Raw genomic sequence first — 22,174 nt, 5'->3', positions numbered from 1 at the left:
TAGAGTGGGGGATATGACGGGCCATGAGGTTACAGATTGTGTTTGAGTACAATTCTGCTACTGCTGATGGCCAACTGCGCCTCATGGATGCCCAGTCTTGAGTTGCTAGATCTGTTCGAAATCTATCCCATTTAGCACAGTGGTAGTGCCACTTAACACGCTGGAAGGTATCCTCAATGTGAAGGTGGGACTTCGTCTCCACAATGACTGTGCGGTGGTCACTCCTATCGATATTGTCATGGACAGATGCATCTCCGGCAGGTAGGTTGGTGAGGATGAGGTCAAGTATGTTTTTCCCTCTTGCTGGTTCCTTCACCACCTGATGCAGACCCAGTCTAGCAGCTATGTCCGTTAGGATTAGGCCAGCTCGGTCAGTAGTGGTGCAACTGAGCCACTCTTGGTGATGGACTTTGAAGTCCCCCCTCCCAGAGTACATTCTGTGCCTTTGCCACCCTCAGTGCTTCATCCAAGTGGTGTTCAACGTGGAGAAGCACTGATTCATCAGCTGAGGGAGTGCAGTACTTGGTAATCACCAGGCGATTTCTTTGCCTATGTCTGACTGATGCAATGACACTTCATTGGGGCCAGAGTTGATGTTGAGGGCTCCCACAACCTCTACTGGGTCTGTCCTTTCAATGTCACTGGATCGAAATCCGGGAACTCCTACCCTAACAGCACTGTTGATGTACCTACACCATATGCACTGCAGCGATTCAAAGAGGAGCTCACTACCACTGTCACATGGGCAATAAATGCTGGCCTTGCCAAGATGTCCACATCCCATGAACAAGTAAAAAAATGGCCACCAAGGAAGCTATATGATTAATCAAGCCTAAAGATATAAAGACATTGATAAGGATTTCTGGGACAGTGGAGATCATATAAGATTGGATTGGAAAATATTACACAGTTCAAAACAAGTTGCCTTGTTGATGACCAAGATGTGAGGTTTGAAGTGTAATCCAGGGTCAAACAGGACAGCAAAGTTATCCACCTTTTGGCTCAATCCATGCAAGCAGCAGGAAGAAGGATGGAATTGGGGAGCAGGAAAAGCTAAAGAATGGAAATTTTAGCAGGTCTTATTGCTATTGAGCTGAAGGAAGTTCCTGTTCATTCTCAACAACGTCAGCTAAGTATTTGAATAATAAAGTGGTGGTACACAATTCAAGATTGGCAACAAAGGGTTCTCTTCAGCATGTGCAAGCTGATGTCACCAAGAGGGGTAGTGTAAATGACATGTTCATTGTATTGTTTTGAAACACAGGTGAAGGGCATTATTTAATTAAGGACCTAGAGTCGTTGGCCAAAATGTTATGCTCCTCGCCCGGCAGGTTCTGAGGCAGGAGGACAGGGGGGTGCCGCATGAAATTGCACAGACAGGACTCCCTCTGGGTTCCGCCCTACCACGCCAACCTGGTGACAATTTTACGGTGCGTTGGGCAGGATCTTGGACGGGAAACCTAACTTTGCCTCAGTTAAGGCCCTTAAGTGACCATTAAGCTGCCACTTAAGGACCTTTTCCCACCCTGCCTCAATTTTTAGGCTGGCTGGTGGATGACAGCTCAGGGTGGAGGGTGGGGGGGAGAGGCCAGAAATAAACTGAGTTCGATCTCAGGCGTGAAGGGGTGGGGGTCCATCTCCATCAGAAGATTCCTTCCGACAGGGTGCATTCTCCCCTTAGGACCGGGTGACTTCCCGCCCTCCCTCCCCTCCCACAACCTATTGCCCGAGACCCCAAATACACTCCCCTTGCGACCCCGCCAGACGTTGCCTGCTCACCCCACTCTGGGAGCCCTGCCACTTACCCGTCCACCAGGTCCTGGGACTTAGTTCTAGGCCAATCTGATTGGTCAGCAGGACTTCCTCCTGAGTGAGGGCGCAAATCCTGCCTTATGCCAATCAACATCATTAGAGGGTAAAATAGCAGCAGGGCTGCATGACTCCTTGGATGACAGGGGCCGAGCCCCGCCATCCTGAAAATTCAGATTCTCATAAAAGGATTTGTGTTACTGGTGCTCAGCACAACACAAGGTCCCCAGCATCACAGATACCAGTCTTCAGCCAATTCAATTCACTCCTTGTGATATTAAGAAACAGCTGAAGGCACTGGATACTGGAAAGGCTATGGGGCATGACAATATTTCGGCAATAATACTGAAGGCTCGTGCTCCAGAACTTGCCACGCCCCTTGCTAAGCTGTTCCAGTACAGCTACAACGCTGGCATCTATCCGGTTATGTGGAAAATTGCCCAGGTATGTCCTGTACACAAAAAGCAGGATAAATCCAACCTGACCAATTACAGCCCCATCAATCTACTCTCCATCATCAGTAAAGTAATAGAAGGGGTCATCAACAGGGCTATCAAGTGGCAGATGCTTAGCAATAACCTGCTCAGTGATGCCCAGTTTAGGTTCCATCAGGTCCACTCAGCTCTTGACCTCATTATAGCCTTGGTTCAAACATGGACAAAAGAGCTGAGCTCCAGAGGTGAGGTGAGAGTGACTGCCCTTGACATCACAGCAGCATTTGACAGAGTGTGGCATCAAGGAGCTCCAGCAAAACTGGAGCCAATGGGAATCACAGGAAAACTCTCCACTGGTTGGAGTCAAAGGAAGATGGTTGTGGTTGTCGGAGGTCAGTCATCTCAGCTCCAGGACATCACCATTTGAGTTCCTCAGGGTAGTGTCCTGGGCCCAAACATCTTCAGCTGCTTCATAAATTACCTTCCTTACATCATAATCTCAGAAGTGGGGATGTTCGCTGTTGACTGCACAATGTTCAGCAACATTCACGACTCCTCAGATACTGAAGCAGTCTATGTCCAAATGCAGCAAGACCAGGACAATATCCAAGCTTCGGCTGATAAGTGGCAAGTAACATTCGCACCACACATGTGTCAGGCAATGACCATCTCCAACAAGAGAGAATCCAGCCATCGCCCCTTGATGTTCAATGGCATTGCCAACACTGAATCCCCAACTATCAACATCCTGGGGGTTACCAATGATCAGAAACTGAACTAGACTAGCCATGAAAATACTGTGGCTACAAGGGTAGGTCAGAGGCTAGGAATCATGCAATGAGTAACCCACCTCCTGACTCCCCAAAGCCTGTCCACTATCTACAAGGCACAAGTCAGGAGTGTGATGCAATATTCCCCACCTGCCTGGATGAGAGCACTCCTACAAAATTCAAGAAGCTTGACACCATTCAGGACAAAGCAACCCGCTTGATTAGCACCACATCCACAAACATTCACTCCCTCCACCACTGATGCAAAGTAGCAGCAGTGTGTACCATCTCAAGATGCACTGCAGGTATTCACCAAGGCTCCTTCGACTGCACCTTCCAAACCCACGACCACTACCATCTAGAAGAACACCAGCTCCTCGAAGTTCCCCTCCAAATTACTCACCACCCTGACTTGGAAATATATCACCGTTCCTTCACTGTTGCTGGGTCAAAATCCTGGAACTCCCTTCCTAACAGTGCTCTGGGTGTACCTAAACCACATGGACTGCAGCAGTTCAAGTAGGCAGTTCACCACCACCTTCTCAAGGGCAATTAGGGATGGGCAATAAATGTTGGCCCAGCCAACGAAGCCCACATCCCATGAATAAATAACTAAAAAAGTGTAAAAAAAAAAAGGAATTCTGGGACACTGGGGAGTAGGTAAAAAGCATACATATGTAATGCTGCATTCTGTAACTAAACCTATTATCAAGAAAAGGATTAAGAGTCATTTTATACCTCACCATCAGGCTTGGGATTGAATTAGCAGGCAGCATTTAGTTGAGGGTGACCTTTGAAACATACAGAGGATTCCTTGTAGGCACAGGAGGTGCAGCGATAACAAGAAGTGCAATTCACTTGTTTTAAAAAGAAAGTTCTATTTCAGCATTCTTCATTCAAGTTCTAGGCTGAAAGCATGATTGATCAGGACTCACCTCAAGTTCTTTGATCTTTTCTTCTGCTATTTTCTGTTTTTCGAGGAGCTGATTGTGAATTACAACTTTTGGCTGAAGAATAAACCTGAAAAAAATCAGAAAACACAATGTTTTAATTTGCAGTAAGGATAGATTGAAAAATACCGATTAACCATGAAACTTTTTTCCAAGCCTGAGAGTTGGCAAACTTCCATAATCAGAGCATGGAAGTTAGATGCAACCTATTCCAAATATATATAGATACATATGTGTGCGTTCCTCTAATTGTTGTATTACATAAAATTTCTGTAATACATGAAATAATTTGTAACAGCCAAAAGGAAGTGTCGGGCTAACTAATACAACAAACCAAAAATTATCAACATTGTTCTGGGCAGACCTATATACGTGGCATGTATGTGTAGAGGTCTGCTACTGTTTAACAATGCACCTGATCTTTTTTTTTTGTGGGAGTTTTAATCAAACCCTGCAGGACATGGGTGGTACTGTCTGGAATTAAAGCCGCAACTGGATGAACTATTTAACATTCTGGACCAAGTCATATTACCTCAAGTCACTTCTAAGCTTTTGTATGTGCAGAGTGAATGCCTCAGCAAAACTGCCGAAATGCCTCAGCCATAGAGATTCCTTCCCCAATATTCCACAACTAAACTCTCTGAAAGCTTGATTTTGTTTTCACATTTTTATCCAAAATGAAGGGTTCTTGAATTTTTTTTTAATTACATACAAGGCTTTACTAAAAGCATCATGGACTTAGGATTCTACGGTTGAAAGTGCAGACATATAAAAGTGAAAAATCAAACTTTAGAAGATTTCCATCATATTCCTACCACCTTTAAATATTTTTTATTAGATAACAATTACTGATATTCCAGGTGCCAAACTACATTACAAGGCATTTCACAGCAAATAAATTTATTGTGCCAAATAGTTTAAGGGAAAAAGGACATTAGTTACACAGCAAAGAATTTTGATTCAATGTATTAAAACGCTAAACAATATTTTGAAAAAGATAAAAGTAAGGTAACATACCACGAACTATATGTTTTCATGTTTTACTGCACAAATAATCTGATACTACAGAATTCCACCTTATTTTTGGTAATCAGATAAGAATTGTTTTAATCTTTCTATTTAAGTACTGACTTTGCCCTAATTTTCTCATTTTTCTCAAATGTGGCAAATGTGTGGTTTGATGGGTTCCCCTAGTGCCAAGTGCAATTCTTCAGTTGTGGACAATAAGTTATAATCTATTCGTTATAATCTATTCGACTGTGTGGGACATCATCGTCAAGCTTGATCCTGTCCTAAAACACTACCCTCATGTGATTTTTTTTAAACTGTAAGTCACAAGAAAATGATCAACAGTGAAAACCTTGCCACACTTCTCCTCTCCCTAACTCACAGGCGCTAAGACCAGCCAACCTAGATCAGCTAATTCAGCATAGCTCAGTGACTGACCCTGGAATATTGTTGATCTTTATGGCTCAGCGTCACTCCAGAAAGTGTACATCGTAAAATCACTACCACATAATGACAAGACCAACGTGCAGACTTTATGCAAACTGTTTGCAGTTGACGCTGAAGAAAATATTAAATTCTAATTTAGGTTTGGACACAGCACAAAAATGTTCCTGCGGCTATTGGATATCCTCCAAAAACACTACGAAAGAAAAACAAAATGTTTAAACTTTCTAAGTTGTACTTCAATAAATCATAGAGGATGATTTTAAAATGTATGCTTAAAAAACAATAAATCATTCATTCATAGCATGCAAGTTTATTTTAAATAAAAAGATGGGTTGCATAAAAGCAGATTGTATTACAAATGCAAGAATTTCACCGGGTATCACTAAAACAAAATATGACCATCATGCAAGATGTTTCAAGTGATTTAGAATCTACTGGCACATTTTCAGAAATAAATATACTGTTATTTTTGAGTAATATTCATTTATCACACAGTCTGCAACATAGTGTCTTCAGGAATTATTTTTCAACCCTAGATCCAATTTGTTTTGCTGTACTACTAAATATACATAGTCAAGAATGCTGCTGTGTGCACAAGAATAGGATATGTTTTTGTTTACCATCCACTTCTATCCATTTATAGCATATTCTCACAGGATATGAACACCACATAACATATTGTAAGTCTTGCACATTGAGTTAATGGCAATTTGTTTCCCATTCACCTGTGGCCCCTCCCTATCAAGACTGCTAGACCCTCCCTCCCACTATTACCCCAAGAATCTGGCAACCCTAAATATCATCAGACCTTGGACCCCTAGTTGTCCAAAATGCATTCTCAATCCTGCTGGACCACAGGACTCTCAAACCTAAACTAACTTCACCCTAATCCTGGAACCCCATCTGTGGACGTAAGAAAGGTCATCAACCTGAAATGTTAACTCTATTCCTCTATCCATGGATGCTCCCTGACCTGCTGGGTATTTCTAGCATTTTCTATCTTTTATTTTAGTCCCAATTATGGAAACTTGAAGGGCCCTACAACATCCTTCTCTCCAGTCAGAAAAGCATTGTCCATCAATGATCTCTAGCTCCTATTACTTAGTAAATTATGCAACCAAGTTACCATCATCCTTTTAATATCATGTGCTTCTAATTGCCAAATAAGTCTATTATGAGGTACTTAACCAAATGTCTTTTAAAAGTCTATATGTACAACATTTACTGCACTTCCTTCATCAAGTTTCTCTGTAATTCAAAGGATTCAATCAGTATAGTCAGACCTTGTTACGATCCTGTTAGGGACCGTTAACATTTGAAGAGAAATCTGAACACCCAGTTATTAACTGGCAGAATTATACCATAAGAATTTACATTTTTTAAAAAAAAACCTTATTGTATATAAACAAAGCAAACACTATTAACATTATAGTTTGTAAAGGCTTATGCTATAAACTCAGTTCTACTTTTTAGTTCACCCAAGAGTTCCTTTAGCTTACGAAATCTTGAAGGGTCATTCACTTCTTTAAGGACCAACCCAAAGGCATGCCACAGCCCTCCAGAAGTCACTTTAATTCTCCTCAGTGTTCCAGTTGTTCTCTGAGGTTATATTTCATGGGGACCCTTTTGGCTAAGTAATTCTCTAACTTTTATTTAATGCTCATGAGGGTGGATGCCTCAGCTCCTTGTTTGGGTTACCAGCAGATATCCAACTGCCTTCTCAGATCTTCCTAGCTAATACTGCTGACTGCTTTCTGCCATAAGGCTCTGTGAGGATCACTGTAGATTTCTTCCACTAGCCGCAAGCTAGAGCAAATCTTCTGTCTGCTTTTCCCTCACAAAATCCAGAATGAGATTGAGCCCCCCACCAGCAATCCACGAATGAAACAATAAAGTTAGTAGTTTCACTGCTTAAATGCAGGCCTAACATACACTTCCTTTGGCTCTCCACACTCTGGAGTTGCAGCCTACACAAGACCAAATCTGTAATTGCCCCCATCTATTCCCAAACTGAAATGCTTGCTCCTGTCAGCAAGCACACACAGATAAATTCAACAAAAGAACCTTCCACCCCCACAGCCCATCTTTATGACAAAGTAGCATGCTTTGGGATGGTCTTAAACAGAAATTAAACAAATTAGTTTACCCACACACAACTCTTTTTTGATTCTGTAGCCCATGTGAATAATTTATATTGCTAATGGAGTTTTACAACCCTTCTCCAGACCCCTTGGCTTCATTACAAGCATAGAGATGGATCATTCGTTGGTCAAGTGTTTTCATGATCAATTTTGACCTTGCAAGACAAACACAGGCTACCATTTAAGTGTAATAACCCCAGGCTCGTTTGAGTTGCATTTACGTCTGAGTTATTTTTGATCAGTTTCTCAACTAGATGCCCACATTTTCTACAGTTAAAACTTTAATTCCTAAAACTAAGTAATGTTCTAAAATGTATGAATTATGAACTAGATTTCTGCAACAATGTGATTTATCTTTCAGAAATCTGAGGTAGCTGTCCATTATTAACCCATGTTTCTCTAAGCACTGATTTCATTCCCCTTCCCAGCCACTCACTCAGACTGAAGCGTGCTGTGTGAATGCTTAACATTCTATCTGATGCTTAGCTGAGTTTTAAACCATCTTCTAACCATCACCAACACTATCTATTTCCACCTATGCAACACTGTACTCCTCTGCCACTGAAACCCTTATCCATGTTTTGTCATACCTGAACTTGATTATTCCACTGGTATCCCAATCTCCACAAACTCCCACAATTATCTGTTCTGCAGTAATCCATCATTGTCCTTTGCAGGCAGCTGTCCCACAACACGCTGGATTCGCACTATTCATTCTTATCAAATTTCATCATGGCCTTGCTGCACTTTATCTCTACAATGCCCTGCAAGCCTTAGATCACGTTCCACAGCATTCGTCAGTTATTTTGCTCAATTATTTTCAATATAACTCTCTCCTTTCACTTCATCAGTGGTGAATCCTTTGGTTGTATTGGTTCCAGTCTCCCCCTTCTCTTCATGGCTACCTTTCTCTGCTCCTTTAAAAATCTTCTAATAAACACAAAGTTTTGGGCAACATTTAACATTCTCTCCCTCAATGTCTCACATCCTTTTCCCTGGCAAATTCAACTTGTGAAGTCCATAGGGTCTTCATTGTAACATTAAAGGTGCTATATAAAGGCCAGATTTTGTTTGAATTTGCTAGTCATGGAATGTGCCAAATCTTATACATACTATGTCCCTCTAAATGTTGGTGCAATCACTTACGTAAAATGTAAATGATATAGTTTGTTAATTGAGTATTCGTTAAACAATGTGCTGATTTGCTAATTCTATGGTAGGGAATATAGAAACTGACATTTGTTGCCTCAGTGAGGCTATCAGCAGAGGGTTGCATCCCCATATTATATGGTACTGGAAACTATCCGGTCTAGTCGGCTGCTCCAGACTCCTTTGTTCCCATCAGCAACAGTGGGATCCTGAAGGAACCAGCTTCCTCTTGTAGTGACTCCCCATCGGGGTGGACAACATGCTGTTCTTACTCCAGAGGAGCCAGTCTGTTGGAGGGAGGGAGTTTCCCAGGGCCCACATTGGTGGTTGAGGTCAATGGGATGAAGCTGTTGACCCTCCGCTCCTCCAGACCCTGTAAGTCCAATTCCAGCGACAAGTCCTGCACTCTTAGGAAATCGCCAGCTGCTTCACTTTTATAGACAAAAAAACCAGGTAAGTGCGGGTGATGGTCTCCTCCTCTCAGAAACTGTGTTGTTCCAGGTGACTCTGCCAGCTCCAAGTAGAGACCAAGTCCTTCGACCCATGTTAGAAAGCTCAAAGAGCAGGCTGAGGGCTAATAGCAAACAAATGGCACAGAGACCTGTCCCCCAGGACAAAGCCGCCAGCCATCCCACGCTGCAAACATCAGCATTTGAGAAAACAACATCATAAAGAGCAAATACTCACCGGTAAGCATCCTAGCTTTTATTCTTTACACATACTCACATTGGGAAATAAATATCTTTTTTAAAAATTAGAAACATAGTTAAATGTTTGCATTAGACCTTAAAATCCACCATTCGATCATTTCTTCAGTGAACTCCCAGAAATGTCTCCTGGACACCAGAGGTACACATACCAGTGTTTGGGAATGCCCGTTCTACACACTGCAATTAATTGTACAACTTTCAAATTGTGGGAAGAAAAAAAAACCCAAGACTTAAGTTAACAGCAAATATTCTCTTAAAGAGCTTTGGAAAATGGAAGGCGGAATAAATAGTCTGTAGTATTATCAACATAGAACTGCAATTCCACCTTGCTGTTTTCCAAAAGCTTGCTGCAATCACCAAATCCTCTAACTTTGAATATCCACAAAGGGAAGTGTTGTGCAGCTCATAGGCAATTCCCCATAGAGAAAGAGAGAAAAAAAACTGATGTTGAAGGGATGAAGGTTGGCAAAAGCAAAGAACTGAGGCAGTCACCTGCTCACACTCTTGGTTGGAAAATTGTGTATGCAAAGGAAACCTAAAAATAATATAAATCAATGTGAAAGAAAAGCAGCATATTGGAATTCAAGCACACCTTTCCAGCCTCTGAACCCATAGTTTAGGTTTTACTACTACAGAGATTCACTTAGTCTTCTGAGAAAGGAGATGGGAAAATAAAAAGAATTCGCATCATGCTGTGTCTTATGTCTACTAGAACCAAGCCAACAACAACACTAGAACTAGATCAGGGAACAATTTATTTGCCTGCTCTCTTGATCACAACTTGGTGAGGGAGGGTTGTGGGGGTGGTGGGGGGGTGGTAACTGGAAGGAATTTTATACCATTCAAAAACGAGGGAATAAACAAAATCACTCATGTTTAACAAAAATCAAATTTCGCTCCCTATGTATGACCATACCGATTGGCTACGAAAAAGATCTAATCAAAGTGTCAAATTTGCTTACTAACCAACAGGAGAACAAGATACAAAACAATCTTTCAGGAGTCTCACATTAGCACCAACAAATGGTTAACAGGCATGTTAACTATGCTGTGTCTAAATGATAGAAAAGAAAACACTTCCAAAAACATAAGGTGGGGTCTATATAGCTGTATAAATGATAACAATTTTTTCTAATTTGTGCACTTGCAGTTTGAATCTAAAGGGCCCAGACCAATTATTTTCAATCATGCACCAGTCCGATAATGCTTCTGAAGTATCTTGAAGATGCAGAACTCCCATTTATATATAAATACCAGGAAATATCAGGAGTATGAGTTCATGAAAAATAACAGCATACAATGGGGATATGCAAAGATATGAAAGTTACCATATTTCTTTATATACTAATACATTATGCTTGTTCTGGCCACAAGCAAACAAGCCAAATTCCAGTGCTACAGTTTAAGCTGTGAGCATTCTTTATTTAGTGCAAAAGGCAGCATTCAGAAGGTGACCAGGATCTCTTACGACCAGAAGCTTAACCTTGTATGTCCTGTGAATATGACATAGCTTTCCTCACAGGTAACAGTCTACATTTTTACCATTTGATTATATTGGGAACAATACAGGATACACACTAAATACTTATGATTTCTCCAAGAAGCAAGAAAACACCACACAAGTAGACCAAATATTTCAGGCTACAATTACAAATTGTTTATTACACAAAATAAATTTACACAGCAGGTCAATCAATAGATAAAATTAGCAACTGTTCTGATTGATACAAGACTCTTTTTATGCCAAGGTAAGCAATTATGAAATTCTCATTCCTTTAACTGAGCCTTCACATTCATAAGGTTTACAATCACCTGAAATGTATTAAACTGAAGAATTGGCCAACAGCTTCCTGTACTTATTACAGCTGAAAGAGGCCTCAAAGCTTCACAGACACAAGGGAACATATTCTGAGCACGACACTATTAATTGAATAATGGTTCACACTTCATTGAGGCATTATATACCTAATTAATTCTTTGACAATTTATGAACGAAAATATAAACAGAAAATGGTGGAGCATCTGTGGAGAGAGAATGTAGGTATTTTAACAAAGGCCATCAACCTTAAACAGTAACAGAATTTCTTCCTTCCATAGATGCTGCCTGATCTGCTATAATAAAAACAGAAAATGCTGTAAAAACTCAGCACGTCTGGCAGCATCTGTGGAGAGAGAAACAGAGTTAATATTTTGAGTCCAATATGACTCTTCTTCAGAAGAAAAGTCATATTGGACTCAAAACATTAACTCTGTTTCTCTTTCTACAGATGTTGTCAGACCTGCCAAGTTTTTTCACTGTTTTTATTTCAGATCTCCAGCATCAGCAGTATTCTGCCTTTATTTCACTGCCTGATCTTCTATGCTTCCAACATAGTGTTTTTTTTTTTTTACAGATTATCAGCATCTGCAGTATCCTGATTTTTGAATTATAAACAGATTGTGAGAAAAACATTCTGCACCTGACTGATTTGAAAATCAGAGCATCTAGTTTGGGTCCTCCAGAGTTTAATATTTTAATGGCACAACCATCAATAATTCTCTAAAATCTGGCAGACTGAAACCTACTGCCTTTCAACCATTCACAACTTGATTAGCTATTGTTCATAATGGATCAATCAGAAGTCCACATTCAGGACATAATTATTGTTGCCTCAGGTGGGCCAATAGTTTGGGACCAAAGTCACCCTCAGTGTCCCTGAATTAGGAGTGCAAGTCCCTCTCCCAGTAACACTGAGGATGATTGTGGTGCCGCACCAATTTACTGTCTGAGAATAGCTCAATCAACATGTGGCAGTTATCAAACATGAGATCTTTCTGGTCTGTATGACTCGGTACCAATCACACAAACTGTTTACTTACTGGGCTATCTGAAGAATGTCCAAGCTATTTTTTCTATTTTAATGAGTACAAATGAAAAGTTTACTTTTGCACCTTCAGCTGAATTTCATATGTACTATTCATGCTGGCACATGAGCCCTTCTTCAGATTCACTAATATCTTGAACACTAGGTGCTCCTGTTGGTCTTTCAATTTACAAAACTACACCAACAGAAAAATAAATACTTGTTCAATTAGATCAATGCTGTAGGTGATAAAGAAGTTTCAATCAAATACAGCTTTATTAAAAATGAAGCCACCCACCATTGCAAAAGAGGTGCATTATTTTGTTGTATCATTTAATTTACAATTCATCATAAATTTTGTCATAGTTTGATTGACAGAACATATGCATTTCATTGTTTGTGGTACATTTATCAACTGAAAAAATGTCTACTAACGTTTCATAAAATATTGTAATGATCGCTATAATAAATTAAGACCTGATAAATTACTTTTCAAATCCTGTCTGTCCTTTTGCTATCTACCCCTCCAATCCTTGAATATAGCCCTGGTATGTTCATACAGATTAATGCAATGAAGCATCATTTTCTTAGTATAGCTACAATGATGTAATCACCTCTCTGAATAGAATATTCCCAATTGGAGTGCAGCCAAAGAAGATGACAAGTACATCAACTTCATATTATGTTTCGTAACATTTGTTGCAACTCTATATCCCTCTAGATGTTCTGCAGCTTTCACTAACTCCCTAGTTTATTTATTTGTTTTAATTTTTCTTCTCCCCACACTTTTACTTCCCACTTTCAATTAATCAGGAGTATGGCATTGCCATAGAAACCATCAACTGGACAGTGATCAACCCATAAGGAGGGATGACACATCTGCATTCTTCCTCCCTGCCAATTTCTTTCCTCCATAAACTAACTGAATGTCCGACTAAAAGTTCCACTTCAAAAAGGAGAGTGCTTCAATCTGCATTAGTATAACAACTCTAAACCTGTAATGCATGCGACCATCACAGAGTGGTCACAAAACAAAAAAAAACTTGTATTTATTTAGCACTTTTTACAACCACCAGACATCTCAAAATGATTTACAGTTATTGAAGTGTTTTCTGAAGTGGTCAAGTGTAGTGAAGAAAGCTGCTTCTTCAGGTTCTATAAATCACACAAAAAGGCAAAATACTATAAAAATCAAATATACAAGCATCCAAGTGGTGCTGTAAAGATTGTCCTGTTTTTGCGACTGCAAAATGTTATTTTATTCTTGCACACACTTTTGAATTTGTACTACCATTTAATGTTCAAAAAGATACGATTACACTATAAACAGAATATTCAGAAGTTAGTCCTTCAAATGAAGTGAAAAGGCATTTAAAAGATTGTTAATGAAATTTAGTGAAACGTTTTCATTTGACAAGTTAATTTTCATAAAGACAGGGTTTCAGGCACTGGCAGAAGATATATCCCCTCATGCATATGGGCTTAAACTTAAACAGCTAGCAGCTTAAAACACTTACAGAAGTCAGCTTTTCCTGAGAACAGTTATTTCTTTATTCATGTCAGCTTCAGTGTTCATTATTTATGGACACAATGTCACATCCTTAGTTCCAGCATGCTCATTCTTTAAACAGGAACTAAGTTTGTAATGAGAGGAAGCCTCTTATCATATCTATTTAAATGTAAACAGTATTTTGCATTCCCATTGTTTGTGTGCTAAAAGGTATGCAAATAATCTACAGAGAATATAAAAATAAAACGTACCTGCCCTAGGATATGTTGGAAAACAATGAAAATAACTATAGCTGCAACTGAATTCAATGTCTGGAACTGGAACATACTTCCTAAAGCTGATAAACCCTCTTAAAAAAAACTAAACCAGGCAGGATATACTCAAACAATACCAATCAAAAGGTACCAATTAAGAGTTTGTAATCACATTTTAGCATTTCGACCAACATGTCTTTAGCTTGTAGCCCAAAGAATAAGAAATTTTTTTGTCCTTAGGAAGGTGAAGGATGCTAATAATAAGTATTGGGACGATTTAAGTGTTATAAATCTACTGTCAGCATCAACATTCAACCAGCCAAGATACAGCATAGCTAAGTACAGAACTTCTACCACAATTCCTCAAAAATGGGAATCAACTGCAAGCTCAGAAAAAAAAACATTCTGTTCCAATATCCTATTTTCCTATCCCCACAACTGCGAACAACACTGCGATCACTTAGCATCAAATTATGGACAATTTTGTCATTTGGGTCCACACCCACATTGTGTTAAAACTACCCAAAAACTCATTTCAACTAGCCATTCTTACAGACATTCATATCCTCAGTCTCAATATGAACCCAGATTTTTATTGACAGAACAGTCTAGCACAACCTAAGTTCCATATTTTTATTCTGTCATTTGTTGCCCATCTCTAATTGTCCTTGATTAGAGTGGCTTGCTAGGCCATATTAGAGAACAATTAAGTGTCTATGAGGAGACAACAGTTAAGACCAGGTAAGGGTGGCAGATTTCCTTCCCTAAAGGGCATTAGAAAACTAGACTAGATTTTAATTCCAGATTTTTCCCAGGCACTAGCCTCGGCCTCCGAATTTCTATTCCAGTGACATTATCGCCACGCCATCGCCTCCCGATGGGAGGGCTTATTGAAATATTTTTACTTGGAGTGGACATGTGCAGCTTCTCCAGATGGCTTCAGACACAAACATACATCTCTACTTCAATACGTGCAAGTTGTTCACATACTAAAATTCTCTTACATTCTTTTTACATTTCACAAGGTGGATTATTGTGAGGTAATATAGAGAAGATATAGTTTCCTTTATATTAGCTACAAAGATAAATTTCAATACCACTTCTAGCTGAAGTGACTGGTACAACCATGACATGTTGCGCACAACTGGGAATCAATGACCCCTTGTCCTCACTTATCACCCCACCAGCCTCTGCATTCAAAGGATCATCCTCCACCATTTCCGCCAACTCCAGCATGATGCCACCGCCAAATGCATCTTCCCTTCACCTCCCTGCCGGCATTCCTTAGGGACTGTGCCCTCCAGGGCACCCTGGTCCACTCCTCCATCACCCCCTATACTTCAAACCCCTCCCACGGCACATTCCCATGCAACCACAGAAGGTGCAGCACCTGCCCCTTTACTTCCCCCCTCCTCACTGTCCAAGGGCCCAAACACTCCTTTCAAGTGAAGCAGCACTTCATTTGCACTTCCCTCAATTTAGTCTACTACATTCGTTGCTCCCAATGCGGTTTCCTCTACACTGGAGAGACCAAACGCAGACTGGGTGACTGCTTTGCGGAACACCTTCAGTCTGTCCGCAAGCATGACCCTGACCTCCCTGTCGCTTACTATTTTAACACACCACCCTGCTCTCATGCCCATATGTCCATCCTTGGCCTGCTACAATGTTCCAGTGAAGCTCAATGCAAACTGGAGGAACAGCACCTCATCTCCCAATTAGGCACCTTACTGCCTTCCAGACTTAACGGATCATGAACTCTCTCCTCCATCCCCACCCCCTTTTCAATCCCCCTTTTTTCTAATTATTTATATATCTTTTTAATATTATTTTTCTTTTCCCACCTATTTCTATTAGTATTTTTCAATTTATTTCCATCCATTTTTTTATCTCCGCCTTTCAGCCTATTTCGATCCCTTCCACCCTCACTAGGGCCATCTGTCACTTCCTTGTCCTGCTTTCTATCCTTAATGTCACCATCAGCACATCCTTTAGCTAACATCACCACCATCTGCACCCCTTTGTCCTTTTATCTATGACATCTTTGGCAATCTCTTCTTTGCCTCCACCTATCACTGGCCCTCTATCCAGCTCCACCTGTCCCACCCCCCATCAAACAGCATATATTTCACCTCATTTCTATTTTTCTTTAATTCTGATGAAGAGTCATACGGACTCAAAACGTTGACACTGTCTTCCTCTCCACAGATGCTGTCAGACCTGCTGGGTTTTTCCAGCTATTTTTGTTTTTGTTTCAAGATTTCCAGTATCCACAGTATTTTGCTTTTAATCAATGATCTGTCCTTGTTAGCCATAACACACATCAACAGAGAAAAAAGTATGAACTTGAGATAAGTAATTGATACAACTCTGTACGTTCCAAAACGACACACTCCAGCATATTTTAAAATAGTACTAAATCTCAGGGTTGAGTTGATATTATTTCAACAGTTTGCAGTGTTATTACCAGTGAAATACTATCCCCCCGGTCGCCCACAGGCCCCAACCCCATCATGGCAAATCCCCACCCAAGTGGCCATATTTCATTTGTGAGCTCAGGCCAAACATACTAGCAATTCAATGGTATTAGGCATCACAACCAAGCTCACTCTCATTTTAAATTGACATATACATCCACATACTTTACAGCAATTAGGAACTGGACGCATGGCAGCGTTTTATTCCCCTTTCATTCCCATACCCCCAACATTTCTAGCCTAGGAGGCCCATTATAATGCCCCGTGCTACCCTAGCTAGAATCTTTTAACTAAAACAAAGAAAAGGAATTGAGCTTTGAGACATTTAATCTTATGACTTACTGCTACACCGGCTACTATCCTCACCTCCACTGGAAAGTATCCCCATGATCCGAAATGAATTTAGTTTCAGTTCATACTCAGCTGAATGCAGCTTTGATAACAAAGGCAATTATTCTAACCTCACCCCTGAAATCCAGCTTATGCCAATGATTGGGCCATGGCTTTAATGAGGTCTAGAGATGAGCAGTCCCAGCAGAACCCAAACTGACCATCATGTCATTGCAAATTATAGCAAGTTATATGTAAGTAAGTGGTACTTGATAGTACAGTTGACAATTCCTTCCATCACTCTGTTGATTATTGGGACTGATAAGGTTGATAATTGATCAAGTTTATTCTTTTTGCAAATAGGACTGCCTAGGCAATCATACGCATTATCGAGTAGATGCCAGTGTTGCAGCTGTGTTGTTAGTTAGGACTGTGCCTAGTTCTAGAGCACAAGCCTTCAGCACTGCTATCAGAATGTTGTCAAGGCCCATAGCCATTGCTCTGTCCAATGCACTCAGCTATTTCTTGATGTCAAGTGAATGATATAGCTGCTTGGTAGGGCTTTCAGTAAATGTTGAGAGCAGCAGCACAAGGGAATAACCCAAGACCTTGATCTCGTTAGTCTGTTGTGTATGCTACTTTTTGTGATGGTATTGGTTGGACAGAGCACTGCTTGGTCTTTGTGGAGACCAGGTCCTGTCTTCAAGTGGGGTGAATCAAATTAGGTGAGGACAGGCAAGAGACCTCTGTGGTGGTACTGAGAACAATTGTTCCTCGTCACCTCTAACTGAAGATAGTTCCAACTCACATGTTGGGCTCTGCCACCATTTAGGATGGGATATTCATGGAGCTTACTCCTCATGTTAGTTACTTAATTAAAGACTATCATTCACAATTTGGCATGGCAGAGTTGTAGAACCGTGGCCAGGTCAACTGGTTGTCAGATCACTTGGCTCTGTATATTGCATGCTGATTTTGTTGTTTAGTATCCATGTAGTCCTGTGTTATAGCTTGAGATGCTGGCACCTCATTTTTAGATAAGCTTGGTGCAACTGTTGCATGCTATTCTGAACTCTTCATCGAACCAGTTTGGTCATTTGGTTTGATTGATGATAGAGGACTGAGGGGTATGCCAGGATATGAGTTACAGATTGTGGTAAAATACAATTCTGCTGCTAATGGATAACAACAGCTTCTGGACTCCCAGCTTTGAGCTGCTAGATCTGTGTTTAATCTATCCAATTTAGCATGGTGGTAATGCCGCACAATGGAGCATGCCCTCAGTGTGAAGACAGGACCTGGTCTCCACAAAGACTATGCAGTGCTCAGCCCTACCAATACCATTACAAAAAGTAGCATACACAACAGACTAATGAGATCAAGGTCTTGGGTTATTCCCTTGTGCTGCTGCTCTCAACATTTACTGAAAGCCCTACCAAGCAGCTATGTCATTCAGGACTCAGGACTGCCTAGTCAGTCTTGGTGACAGACAGTAACGCTTCCCCCACCCACAATGCATTTGGTGTCCTTGCTATCCTCAATGTTTCTCTCAAATATTGATTCATCAGCTGAGGAAGGGCGGTAAGTGGTATTCAACAGGTCTCCTTTCCCATATTTGACCTGAATCTACGAGATTTCATGAGCTTTAGAGTAAATGATAAAGATTCATGAGGCCATTTTCCTCAAACTGTATAGAACTGCACACTTCTAGGGATCTGTGCTGTTGATGGAACAGGATGTTGATGGGATGAACCTGGAATGTAGAGTTATAGGTGCCATTGACCATGACAGTTGCTTGATTAGTGTGTGGGACATCGCTCCCAACTTTGGCACCAATCCACAGATGTCTGTAATGAGGATTTTGCTTAGTGCATTGAGCTATTGAGCCTTTATTGTGCCCTGATTCAATGCCTAAATCTCAGCCAAGTGCAGTGTCCAGTTTTGCATCAAATTACGAGAATGAGGAAGAACTAAGTGGCTTTCCAGGTCCTTTCAGAAGGCAGTTTAAGAGCCAAGAGCAATGGTATTGGGCTGGTCACTAAAAAGCCAGACAGAGTAAGGACAGCAGGTCTCCATCCCTAAAAGGCATCAGTGAACCAGTTCGGTTTTTGCAACAATCCAACAGCTTCACTGTCACGTTTACTGGTACCAATGTTATACTTCCAAATTTTAATTTCTTGTAATAAATTTGAATTGCTTAGACATTATATTTTCTACAGTTTGCCATACCCTATTGCACATCTCCTGTTAAGAAGATCTAGTGTGAAGTCCCTGTACATCCTATTCTCCACCAAGAGATGCGCAAGAAAGGGCATAAATGGTCCACTAATTTTCCCCATTGCTGCCATGAAATACCTATCCTCTTCTCAGCAGCACAGTTTGCTAGGTTCTTGTTCAAAATGTTGCAAGGTACAAAAAAAATCAAAAAAGGGAGAAAACTTTTAAAAAGGTACAGTAAGATGGGGCATAGCTGGTCTCCTAATGTTAATTCCATTCTAGGAGATCAAGATAATATTACTTACATTCTACCAACACCTTCATACATGCGTGCTTCTTCGGGCATTGCAGATATCTCTCCATCTGTTAAATGTGCATGTTTCTTGGTCCTATTTAATTGTTCAATCTGCAAATCTGCAAGTTTCACCTTCTGTTGCGTATCAAGCACCTTAGTCTGCAATTCAGCAAAAGCCTGAGGAAAGTACACAGGAATGAATTTGAAGTGTGACTAATTGGTCTGAAAGTCAATATCAACATTATTTACTAAAATTACAGATTAAGATATTATCATGTTTTAGACGTATAATGGGCCTGATTTTAACTCTGTGTAAGTGAATAGATTTTGAGCAAGTTAAAATCTTGTCTGCCCATAATTTTCTTGCTATCAACTTGATTATCTCTCTGTAAACTTGCAGTAGCCAGGTCAAAAATACCTTTACGACTTGAATGTCACATGATGTTACTCTGAACTTTCAGCTTTTCAAAGAAATTCACGAGGAATTGAACATGATTCCAAGGATCAATTATTTTCTTTTCATGAATCTCTAAACATCAACACGAATTACTTTGAGCACATCTAGCAGGTTCTACGTATTCTTACTTTCTGTGGAAAGTAACCACCCCTCCCCCCAACCACCTCAATTTAATTCAGCAAAAATCCTACTGTCACAGACAGAGTGTACTTGCTCTCCTACTGCCTGTAATCAGTATGATTTGTATGGAAAGAGGTGTTTCTTTTCTTAGACTTGGAGTGTGTAATGCAATTAAATAATTCAGAAGCAACCTTTTGTGAGTTTAAAATAAAGGTTATTTATTCTCACACCTTTACTCCAAATTAACATGTCACACACAGTCTCATGCACGCACACACATACATATACATGAAGATTGGATATAGATAAATTTAGTGCACATTTACAGATTACAGTTGATTCAGTCCTTGATTTACGACTTCTGATCTCCCATGTGACATGCCTGTGGATTCTTGAATGATTGGATGATATAAAGTTGAAATGAGGGCCTTGTAAAGTGAAGGGTTCACAGTGGGTTGAAGTTTCTTGTAGCTGAATATCTAGAGGTTGGTTCTGAGGTGAACTTTGAAAGTGGAACAGGTTAAAAGCTTTGGCCACTTGATGACTTGCAGCTAGTTTAAGACTGACTGACGACTGATGATTCTGATGGATCTGCTGGCCCTGGGGTAATAAGGATGTAGTCCGTGAAACTAGTTTCAATTACATGGCCACTAGGTTAACACTTATAAGCTCCACCCAGTCTAGTTTGAATGGGGAAAGCAATGGAATACAATGGGAAGTTGATAGCAGCCATTAAGTTTTGATCTTTCCTTTTGTCCAGTATAAAACATGGAGACAGGTAGTCTGGAAACTTCACAGTCGTCTTTAGGTGTTAGCCCATCCTTAAACAATGAAATGTGTGAATGCCACAAATAGCTGTGAGGTACCTTCTTGTGCCCATAATTAATTAGATGTTAGCCAGAGGCTTAATACTGTCTGTAGTCCAAATGCCAGAAGTCACATAATTTGCAGCAGCCATCTTAACAGCTTGTTTGTGTCCAGTTTTAAAAAAGTTTGACTGAAAGTTCATAATGTGACATGCCTGTATTGGGCACAGGATGCCTCCACTGCACAGGGAAAAAATTGAATTTTAAGACTTTTTTTAAAACATGGTTTCCCTGTGAAGCAAGAGAAAACATATACATTCTGCACACAATCTGACATTCACACAGGAATCTAGTACTGCTATACTTTTCCCTGTCTGTTGCATTCTCTTGCTGGCTTATATTCTGGATAGCATGTCAGCAATGACATTTTTCTTTCCAGCAATGTGTGTAATCTTTAGATTAAAAGACTCAAGAGTAAGCTCTATCGGAACAATCTGGCAGTGGTCATTTTAAATTTTTCTAGGAACTTTGAAAGATTACGGTCTGTGTATATTAGAGTCTCTCGGTGCCCATTGCTAAGATAGACCCTGAAGTGCTGTAAAGCTAACAAAAGTAACAAAAAGACATTTACTTCTTAAGGGACAGTACAAATTAGTAGAACAGCTCTAGATATGTTTAGGTTTTCAATTCACATTCATTTAAAGGATGTATTTGCTTAAACAGTTTAATGTCTAAGTTTACAATGGCCATTGAAATTCAAGGTTATATCTTCAGTCTGTGACCTTTCATCAGAACTAGACCTGAAATGTTAACTTGGTTTCTCCCTCCACAGATGCTGCCAGACCTGCTGAGTATGTCCAGCATTTTCTGTTTTTATTTCAGATTTCCAGCATCCACGGTATTTTGCTTTTTTGTTCAAGATTATAGGCTTGAAATGACTCCCAGATATTTCTTACTATTCATAAAATATGCAGTTTTAAAGGGTGAAATTTCTTTATTCAATTTTTGAGTCATCAGTGATTGGTCATGCTTGATGCATGGGGCATTTAGATGCCATAAGTAACTGTTGAGACTTTACTGTTGCAGCTGTAATGTAATCCAGTGAGTGGCCAGAAATTTTACAATCTACAACCTATAAATCGTTTATTCTAAAGTATTTTGCTAACTGAAATAACTCATTTGCATTCTAAGTTCACTAAATGGGGGCCCTGTCCCTGGAGTTAATATCCACCTGTTCCATCACTGGCACTTTATGACTTCAGTATGCACAATCTACAGAATGCACAATAGCATCTCGCCAAGGTTACATTAACAGCAGTCCCTCCCCCACAACCACCAGCAAGAAGGGCAAAAACAGCAAAGGAACACCATCACCTCCAAGTCACACACCACCCTAATACCCACACACATATACATACATATCACTTCTACTGGTAGTAGAATCTTG

At 40.2% G+C, this 22,174-nt stretch overlaps 1 protein-coding gene and 1 long non-coding RNA gene across 3 annotated transcripts in view; one reads left to right on the top strand and one right to left on the bottom strand.

The window, feature by feature from the left end:
• Positions 1-22,174, top strand: part of LOC121281007 — a 100,035-nt gene that overhangs the window by 66,406 nt on the left and 11,455 nt on the right. The window contains exons 3-4 of one of the 2 annotated variants that reach the window (XR_005943786.1): positions 9,210-9,397; positions 11,812-12,749. This is a non-coding gene — a long non-coding RNA (uncharacterized LOC121281007). Of the gene's footprint in view, positions 1-9,209; positions 9,398-11,811; positions 12,750-22,174 lie in introns of those variants that run through there. The other variant, XR_005943787.1, reaches the window with a different exon arrangement.
• Positions 1-22,174, bottom strand: part of LOC121281006 (prefoldin subunit 1) — a 103,322-nt gene that overhangs the window by 80,036 nt on the left and 1,112 nt on the right. The window contains exons 2-3 of the mRNA XM_041193545.1: positions 19,355-19,521; positions 3,949-4,033 (exon numbers count right to left, since the gene is read on the bottom strand). Coding sequence (XP_041049479.1) covers positions 3,949-4,033; positions 19,355-19,521 — 252 coding nt within the window. The remainder of the gene's footprint in view (positions 1-3,948; positions 4,034-19,354; positions 19,522-22,174) is intronic.

Source organism: Carcharodon carcharias, chromosome 8 (assembly GCF_017639515.1).
Source record: "Carcharodon carcharias isolate sCarCar2 chromosome 8, sCarCar2.pri, whole genome shotgun sequence".
Classification (NCBI taxonomy): Eukaryota; Metazoa; Chordata; class Chondrichthyes; order Lamniformes; family Lamnidae; genus Carcharodon; species Carcharodon carcharias.
The sequence above is the reverse complement of the archived record's forward strand: the minus strand, read 5'-3'. Positions and strand labels throughout refer to the sequence as shown.